Source organism: Osmerus eperlanus, chromosome 10 (assembly GCF_963692335.1).
Source record: "Osmerus eperlanus chromosome 10, fOsmEpe2.1, whole genome shotgun sequence".
Lineage (NCBI taxonomy): Eukaryota > Metazoa > Chordata > Actinopteri > Osmeriformes > Osmeridae > Osmerus > Osmerus eperlanus.
In genome coordinates this window covers 4,284,045-4,294,001 of record NC_085027.1, presented here as the reverse complement: position 1 = coordinate 4,294,001, position 9,957 = coordinate 4,284,045, and the positions used below count along the sequence as shown (strand labels likewise).

At 45.7% G+C, this 9,957-nt stretch overlaps 1 protein-coding gene across 1 annotated transcript in view; it reads right to left on the bottom strand.

Moving 5' to 3' along the window:
• The window catches only part of chrnb4 (cholinergic receptor, nicotinic, beta 4 (neuronal)), a 6,620-nt gene extending 914 nt beyond the window's left edge, over positions 1–5,706 (bottom strand). Inside the window, exons 1-5 of the mRNA XM_062471050.1 lie at positions 5,383–5,706; positions 3,022–3,167; positions 2,208–2,252; positions 1,819–1,928; positions 556–1,621 (exon numbers count right to left, since the gene is read on the bottom strand). Of these exons, the coding sequence (XP_062327034.1) occupies positions 556–1,621; positions 1,819–1,928; positions 2,208–2,252; positions 3,022–3,167; positions 5,383–5,428 (1,413 nt within the window). The 5' untranslated portion in view covers positions 5,429–5,706. The remainder of the gene's footprint in view (positions 1–555; positions 1,622–1,818; positions 1,929–2,207; positions 2,253–3,021; positions 3,168–5,382) is intronic.
• Between the last annotated feature and the right edge of the window lie 4,251 nt (positions 5,707–9,957).

Genomic DNA, 9,957 nt, shown 5'->3' with positions numbered 1-9,957 from the left:
GAGCGGTGAGGGAATCGGGCTAGTAATCCGAAGGTTGCCAGTTCGATTCCCGGTCATGCCAACTGACGTTGTGTCCTTGGGCAAGGCACTTCACCCTACTTGCCTCGGGGGAATGTCCCTGTACTTACTGTAAGTCGCTCTGGATAAGAGCGTCTGCTAAATGACTAAATGGGTAGAGATAAATGATTCATTTAAAGTCCTTCACATGAAAAACAAAGACTTGTTTCAACATTGAGGTAAAGGGAGAAAAGGGAAAGAAACAGGCACGATATTTGCTGAGGTGTACATCGCTATAGCTATTGACCTTTTCACCCCAATCCTCTGCAGTGTTTCAAGGTGGCCATTCCTCAGGCATGGTCACATCCTTATTTTATTGATTCATTTAAGTAAACAATCGATGACCATGGCTTCCATTTTCTGGGCCAGACAGGCCTTAAAGCCAATCTGCTAACACACCTCCTAATTAGCCTGCTCACATTGCAGCCCCTTAAGCCCAGGGGTGTTAAACAAATGTTGTTTGTTATTCATGTATTTTCTCAGTCATGGAGTACTCACACTCTGGTCATCATCGTCCCCCATCATGTGATCAGCCACAAAGCGGACCCCATCCACGGCCTCCTGCATCTCGGCCCCCCAGTCGGAACCGCCTCTTAGACGGAGGTCCTGGCTGGGAGGGAAGGTACTGTTGGGCAGGTACTCTGTGGAACGGACATCCCCCTTCCTGGAGGAATGGCTGAACCCTGGTGGGCCTGCATTCTTGTTGTTAAAGTGTCCGGGGGAGGAGAAGGCGGAAGCGGTGGAGAGGAGGACCGAGGAGGAGGACAAGACTGGGGCTGTCTTACAGGGGACGGGGTAACCCAGACCAAGCATGGACCTGCGGGACCTGAGCTGCCTCTGCAGCCGCAGCTTCTGGCGAGCCGAGTTATTCTGGGGGCGCCTCATGAAGAGCAAGGCGGGCAGCTTGACCAGGAACACCAGCTTGACCCAGGTGGGCATGGTGTGGGTGCTGGGGGAGCGATGGTGCACGTTGAGCACGCACACACTGGTGATGATGGAGAAGGTCACCAGTACCATAGTGAACATCAGGTACTTGCCTATCAGGGGCACATCCAGCGAGGTGGGCGGGACTATCTTGGAGATCAGGAGCAGGAACACAGTGAGTGCCAGGAGGACGGAGATACACAGGGTGATCTTCTCTCCACAGTCAGAGGGCAGGTAAAACACCAGTATAGCCAGGGAGGTGATGAGGACACAGGGGATGATGAGGTTTATGGTGTAGAACAAGGGTTTCCTCTTAATGATGAAGTCATAGGTGAGGTCCACGTAGGTGGCGTCCAGGGGGTTGACGGTCCGTCGACCCGGAAGGGCAAGGATGTCCCACTCACCGCTGGGCGTGAAGTCATCCATGCTGGCCACCTCCGACTTCAGGACCAGGTCGATCTCCGTGTGGTCGTAGGTCCACGAGCGGAACTTGAGGGTGCAATTCTGCTGGTCGAAGGGGAAGTGCTTCACTTCGATCTTGCAGGCACTCTTATAGATAGCTGGAGGGAGCCAGAAGATGCTGCCGTTGAATTGAACAATGGCATTGGTGAACACTGTCACCTCATAGGTGCCATCAGCACTGGGTTATGGGGAGAAAAGAGGAGCGACAGAAGATTAGATATGGGACAGAATCCATTTCAGCATCCTATTAAGCAGTAATGAGAAACCACATTACAATGACACGCATTACTTTGAAAAATAGAGGCTCGTCATTCTTAAATTGCAAGAACGTAATGATCTTTTCTTCCACGTTCTATTTGGCGAGGTGATGCTTACTTGTTATACAGCACAATATCAGGAAGCCAGATGTGTCTGGAGGGAATACGTAGCTTATCGATGCCTTCATAATCAGAAGGATCCCATGACAGTCTGTAGTCTACCCAGTGCTGGAGAGACACAGGCACAGTCACGTTGGGCCAGCCAGACAGCAGTCATTCTATATAATCCATCAGCACCAGATCATTCCCAATTACTCTCGTAATTATCACACCACTGGAGAAGAGTCTTAGCACAAATATAGGGCCACTTTGTTCCGCATTAACCGAGGAAGAGGCATGGCTACGCTTTAATTCAAGTTGAGGGAGTGGGAGTGCGGAGATGGAGAAGGATGAAGTGGTCGCTGTAAGTGGCGATAAATAGAGTCTTACCGTGAGATTCATGCTTACCTGCGTGAGCCAGACATTGGTGGTCATAATCTGTTCTCTTTCATTCTGGGGAGGGAAGGAGTGAGATTTAACCTTCAATAACAACATACCACTTACTAAGTCACAGGTACGAAAAACAACAAGGTAACACAACAAAAAATGTCTGTGAAAGAGAAAGTGATAGATGTGGTGTTGCGTTGAAATATGGCCTAGTTTAGTGGCTCCACGTTAAGATATATAACACCATCACAGGGAACAGATTTGCTGTTGTGGTGTACTGTTGGACCTTTTGATAAAGACAATGTGCAGGACCTGACCAGAAACGCGGGCAGTTAAGCGGGCACACACACACCATTCTTTGTTCTCCCTCGTTAGTTTATGATAAAGCAAATACATTGTCATTTCACGCAGTTCACACAACGCAATACCAAAGTTTCATTAAGCACAGCCACAACCACAGCTACGACGACCCCATAAACAGTGTGGGTGTGTGTCTTTGTTTCACTGCAGCAGGGCGGAAAGGACCCTGTAAATCAGAGGACATCCTCCAACACCCTCATAGCCCAGCGGCAGCTTTACGGCTCCCTTTAATGTAATGTGCTGAAGTTTCAATCTGGACATGACAGAGACAGAGAGATCAGCAAACCACATCCATCCTACCCATCACAGCCATTAAGTTTTGGGGCGCTCAGTAGAATCTGTGAAGGTAATTAACTGGGCTGACTAGTTTCTCTAATCTGTCTGCATCTCTCTCAGTTTTTCTTTCGTTCTTTATCTTTATTTTCTCGCTCCAGGGTCTCGGTTGGGTTTCAGGGTGGAATGTTTACAGGCGTACCACACTGATGAGTTGGGCCAGAGACACCTGAAGTTTAACAGTCACACGCTCCGTTCTGTTTATGGCCGGCCGGATCAGCTTGTTGTAACGATCCTTTCCCAGCAGCCAGTTCATCAGGCGTTCTTCTGAGTCTGCACAGCTGCCACCTGAGAATCCAACAACAGCTTCAGTAACAGGATATAGATAGTTACCCTTGATACTTTATCGGTTCATGGTTACCCCACTGGCCCCGGTATTAAGGGAGACTTATAGGCCATGTTGGTTTTGTCACTTATTTAATGGCAGTGCTCCCATGTCCCCCTTTTTATGCTGTTTCATGGAGCATGTTTTACTGCACAACGCAAGGAATTGTTGCTGAAACAGCACTCTTCCATTTGTTCCTGTGTCAACCAACATCCGGTAGCCCTCCAACACAAAGGGAAGGAGAGCTTTCACAGCTATACTTCCTGTTTCCATGAACATGGAGGACTGGAGCACAACTCACAAACTGCATAATCAGGTATACAAGACCCTGAGGACTGAAAGAGGGCCAGGCTGGGTCTTTGTTTGGGAGATGCAAGATATATAATTATTGCAACTTTTCGACTGAACTTTTCTACTGAAGTTCTGGATTGAAAGAAGATTTCTTTCTGCAGTGTTAATTAACTTGTGGTTTCTTTATCTGAGTCCATATCAACCATCTTTGCTCTTGTGTGGGGTACATATCGACACATAAGTAACACCACCAATGTTGTGATAAATAGCCAAGTCAGGTGTGTGTGTTTGTGTGTGTGTGTGTGTGTGTGTGCGGGCGGGCGGGCGGGGTGACCTTATCAGCACATCCCATCTGAAACTTTGAAGGACGGGGTAAACATGGATGCTGTAAGGTTCCCTCTTCCCTCCACACCCCTTTCTCCATCTCGCCCCTCCTCAAGTAACTGCTGCTCTGACACAGCAGGAAGGAGTAGCCTGGGTCCACCCAAATAAAATACAATGGCAGGGTGGGGAACAATGCTAGTGATGTGCCCCTGCAGGAGAAATTGCTTTTAAGGCAAATAGGAAAATAAGCCTGTAGTGCTAAGAGAGGGATGCATGCTTGTAGGCCTACACCAGTTTATTAACAAAGAGAGGAGACAGGATGCAGTTCAGTTGTTGATCTCTAAACCATAGTGTGTCAGGCAAGTTGATGTGCATCATTAACGTGCCGTTTTCTCCGTTTTCTTATCACCAGGGGTGGGCCCAGATCCATGGAGGAGAGAGAGGTGTGGTTTGTATGACAGGTGTCCCCAAGGGCTGTTGCCCGCTGCCATGTCTGCCATCCTGCCCCCATCATCTGTCTCGCTTGGGCTGCCTTTAACAGATGGCATGTTGTCAAAGCTCTGGGAGACCACTGTCAAACAAATCATGCTGTACCCAGAGGTGAAGGGCACTGCCAAGTGAGGGAGGCAGGCTAAATAAACTAGTAATCACTACCTGCTGTGCGTGTGTGTGCGTGCGTGTGAATGCCCTAAAAGGGCAATTCCTTTTAATAATAGCAGTTTAAAGGATTGTTTTGACTCTTGGGTTGAGTGACAGGGGAGGACAACAGCTTTAATGCATTGGCTGAATCAGCAGCTGACTTTTAAAAAGGTCAGTCTACTGACACTCTGTAGAGACCCTTTGTAGAGATTACAACAAGGATGATGACTAGATGGGACATTAAGCTCTGCATGTAGAAAACGTCCAGAGAAGTACTGTGTCTTTAGCCTTGTGAGTTTTACCCCAGGGAGCAAACTAGTTATTGTCGATTACAAGACTTTGACATTTAACAAGCGACAATTGTCCCTGGTCCAGACAATCTGGAGGCCTTGGCAACACCACGGCAGCGTAGTGCAGAGGGTTTTACTCAAAAACTAAAACTGAGTGAACGGATTATGTTAATAGGCAGGATATGCATTAGTTTGGCGGTGACATTAGGCTGTATGTTATTTCGTGCAAAATAACGTTACATTCAGCATGTCCCCCTGTTTAGTAGCGTATCCACCGGTCCAAACCGCAGCTTTAACAACAAATGGCGAGTGACCGAGAAAATACATGCACTGTTATTTTAAAATGTACATAATAGACAAAATCGAGTGACAGAATAATGCAAGCACTTAAAGCATTTTAGAACACCATGTTTAACCCTCCTGTCCCAAATGTGTATACTGAATTGTTAAATAACCATAATTGCGAATATATTTGTCTGCATTGAAGTGAAGCATTCAGAAATTAGGGACTTTAATACAAATAAGCGTACGCATATGCTCTGACGTCCATAAATGACAGACCTTTATATAATTTACATACAACTAGAAATATCAGACTTCTACCCAACATTTCCCACAAGACATACATACTTACATATAATTAATGTGAGAAAGTAAACGATTAGGAGAGTCCAAGTCATTTTGTCGGTGACAAAAGGTCCATCCGTGTATCCTTAATTGCAAACTCTAGAAAGATACACAATATAATGCTCTCATCGAGCACGCCGAACTCCTGTAAGGCTCCATATGAGTTTGTAGCCTCCTCTACGAGCGCAAATGTTTGTGTTAACGGACACTGCCTCCAGCACTACTTGGAACAAGATTCTTCTTTAAAATTCGTGGAGATCGGGGGTCAGCTTTATCGCACAGTGGGGATAGAGCAATTGTCCCGTGCGGTTCGCTTGTAATCCGCGGTAATATTCGCAAGGCTATCCCATTCTATGCGCATAGATACTCCTTTTAAGCCTTGAAAGATGTTTTTCCACATCAAATTGTTTAATACACTTTAAATATTCTAAATTAAATAAGTAACTATGAAAACCTTATTTTGTTTTGACTACTGACGATTCCTTATCTGATATTCAATCCATTATCTGTCCTATACATCTGTCCATTATAACATGCAGTGTGGAGTGCATGGTGTCAAGTTCTTCCCCATGTAATGTCCAACAACTGTTCTGCCAATTTGAACATGTTTTGCTAATTAAAAGCAAATGTGGTCTTACAAATGAAAATGTTGGTCTGCTAAGTTGCGGGCAACTGACAAACAGTCTGGCTTTCTGAGCCCTTCATGACAGGTTTCATTAGTGTATAGTGTGAATGCTGAGGTGAACTGGTGTGTGTTCTAACCAGATGGTTTGAGAGTGCTTCCATTAACCAACAGCTCGGTGACTCTGAGGATAAGGTCAATGCACTTGGTCTGACCTCCATTTATCTCTCTGTCCCCTACATGCCCCCCCCCCCCCCCCCCACACACACACACACACAAACACACATACATCCAACCACCACTAGTTAACTAACATATTTCTGTCTGTCAGTCTATCTGTCCATCCTTCAGGGGGCCTCCCCCTCCCCTCTCTTCTCCTCTCTTCTCCTCTCTTCTCCTCTCTCTCTCTCTCTCTCTCTCTATCTCTTTCACACACACATAGGATAACGTCAGATATTATTGGGAGAGAATACATAGCTATCTCCCCAACAAAGATTTACAGGATATCAACCTAAAAAGAATGAACCTGATATGGACAAACCAGGCACTCTCTGCTCAGTCTGTCCACATGCTATCCTGACATGTGTGCTCCAGTCTGATCAATACTGATCTGTGGTCATTTGGTGAAGTCTCGTGGGTTTTGTAAGGACATTTGTAAGGTCCAGTTGGTGAAAAATAAGATTTTGCTGGTGGATAGGAGAGATTTACAGGAGTGAATTCCAGTCAAGCTCATGACAGTACAATCTCAGCAAGATTTATTGTCTGCTCACTGCTTAAACAGCCATCATCATCATTATGCCCAATGAAGTATCAGACACACTTTAAAAAGGCAAAGGACTTCATGCAAACATCCACTCTTATTATTAATCATACATAAACATAGTTTCTTATGATGAGTTGTATACAAACTAAAGAAGTATCTGTATATGCAACTGGCAGTTTGTTATCATGTCAGCCTTCATTGTATGACCGTTGGCCATGTGTGAGCCTTCAGCTTTCAATATAGCTTTACTATGCACAGACTGAGATGTACAGAGAACATGTTGGGTATTAAAGTTCCTCTCTTGGAGGCCGCAATAAAGAAAAAGCCCTCATAGGCCGTTTACCTCAGCAATATGAAAATATGAAAAAGTTTGGAAGCCTGTACCAAATAAGTACAAATGTCTCCATAGTTCTTCATGCAGAATACTGATGACAATCCAGAGAGACACTTTATGCAAAATGTTCTATCTCAGCAGTATTGAATCAGTGCTTGTATTAAACACTCTGGATTCAAGCCAATGCTTCCCTCCCTAATCAACATCGTCAATCCACACATTTCTCTCCTTTTCCTTTTCTCCTCCTTTTGCCTGAAAAGAGGCTGAAGTTGTTCTCCTTGTCACAGTGAAAATATGACCATGATCTGCTCACAATATCTTATATTTGCCCTTGTTTTGGCAGTGATGTGTACTAAAGTGATGATAAACCTGGTTTAAAGTTTGTTCCTAGTGATCCCAGTCAGACACTGGTCACTGGTCCAGAAATGTGCACATTTAGATCTGTATGTATGCCATTGATTCTGTATCTCCTCACTGGATGATTCCTTTATGACTCTTTGTTGAACTGCTTGGTTTTTGGCCATGGCCTAACATGGTGAGGGGGGGGGATGTCAATATCCAGCCCTGTCTGAGGTCTGCTGTGATGATGAGGGTTTGGCACATCTGTGCTGGAGCACTCTGGGTTCTCCCTGAGTTAACCATATCCATAGCCTTGGCTCCCATCCTTGAACCCTCCTCATCAAACATGGGAGGAGAGCCAGCCAGGGAAGCAAGCTGTAGAGAAAACCACTTTACCCGTGCCTCAAGTCAAATTCTTCCCCTGCTAAAGATGCATCTCTTTTTATGTGACGCATGGCTCAACAGATAGTCATTGACAGTCACTGAGTGGTGGATTGCTTTGACAGATTGCTCAGTGTTATCCTGAGACGATGCATGAGGGGTCGTATGGGCTTGTGATGACCAGGCCGAGGGTGAGGGATCCATGTGTGTCGAGGGACGGTGTGGACAGGTGATTTGTTTTTTGTGCTGGGAAGCATGATGGAAGAGAAATGACTAATCAACGAATTGCTTCTGTAGCACAGCCGTGTATAGCGCGGGCAGCTGCAGTCCCACCCTGTGAGTATATCACACAGGCAGTTCATTACCTGGAGTGCTTGGCTCCTTTAGGCCAGAGCCATATGTGATGGTATTGATCAGTCTCCGTCCAGCGCCGGCAGAGGGATACCCATCTTATAGCTCTGCAGGGTGTTTCACTATTATTGTAGCGTGTGTCACAAGTTTACAGAGAGTGTGGGTGTCTGTTTGTTTGTGCGTGTTTGTGTACAGATTACCTGTCAATCAATGTCTGAAAGTATTTAGATGACAAACTAAACAGATTTTGGTTCAATGTAGCACATTACTGCTAAGTTTATAAAACACTCAATCCTTTCATTGGCAAGTGTCAGCACCACTGTAGTTAGTGGGATTTCTGTGTCCATGCCCACTATGGTGTATGTGTGCAGGTAAAGTGTTAGACCCTACAGGACAGTCATGGACTCCTCAGTGATGGACAGGCAGGTGTGATCAAGCCTGAAGTCAGGAATCCATTACCCAGTCTTTCACACAAGGAGAGTTACTAAGAAAAGATGAATGGTCTAAAGAGGGAGCCCTGTGGGATACCCGCAGGCCGGGAGTGGCCCTCAGACGTAACGTGATGACTTGAGCTCTGTGGTGTCATTTCTTACAGCTCTGCTGTTCTGCACATAAACCTACACCTGCCTTGAGGCACTGTCCACAAATCCCCGAGGGGATCGATGGGTTCAGGCTGTCCCTGATCCTCCCTTCCCTGGAAGGCTGATTTAGAGAGAGACTTCCAGAGGATGAAATAATGTTCACGGTCATCTATGGAAAACCTTCTTTAGTCCCTGCCATCAAAGGCTTCTGTGAAGTGAACTGCCACAAAGAGGATTTAGAGTTGAAGGCCTGGTGGCTTTCAAACTAGATGATTGAAAAGTGTATGTGAGTGTTAAGGAGCCAAAGAAAAATGGGGGGAAAAGGGCTTTTCTTCATAGCAAATGATAGCTACCTCAACCCTTAGGGTGGAAGTTACAATGGTTTGAATTGAAAGAAAAAGAGAGAGTGGAAAGGGAAATATTGAAGGTGTAGTAGAAGAGAGAGAGAGAGAGAGAGAGAGAGAGAGAGAGAGAGAGAGAGAGAGGGGGAGAGAGAGAGAGAGAGAGAGAGAGAGAGACCAGTCGTGGTTGTCTCACCGTCACGTACCAGAGCCACATCAGGCTGACAAGCACATGAGGGAGATTCATTAGGAATCACTAAACTAATTTGGGATAATGATGGCTTCTTGTTCTACGGCACATGAATCTCAAGGACATTGGAATCATTAAAGAGAGAACGTTCCTTATCAAAGCAGTGGAAAATGACATGCACAACTACTTATCAACTGACCACCATAGACATGTTACCCCGTAGGGCTGTGGAAACTAGATGTCACCTGTTTCCTGGACCGTTCTTGAAGTTGCTGTTTTTTTACAAGCATGTATGTAATTTATTTAAAGGTCTCATTTGCTGCCGGCTATGCAAATAGATCCATGGCATGTGGTTTGTACATATGTCAATAAAAAAAGGTGTGATGCATGGTGTGTGTGTGTGCCTGTGTGGGTGTGTGTGTGTGCCTGTGTGGGTGTGTGTGTGTGCCTGTGCCTGTGTGGGTGTGTGTGTGTGTGTGCCTGTGTGGGTGTGGGTGTGTGTGTGTGTGCCTGTGTGGGTGTGTGTGTGTGTGCCTGTGTGGGTGTGAGGTTCTGTCCATTTCCTTGAATGATGTGAAAAAATCTGTATACCTTACTGGTCCTTGACATTAACAGGCCTGTAAAATTGATTTAATTTGTCACTCACTGTGTTGTTCAGGAGCTCTATTTTACTGACAGGC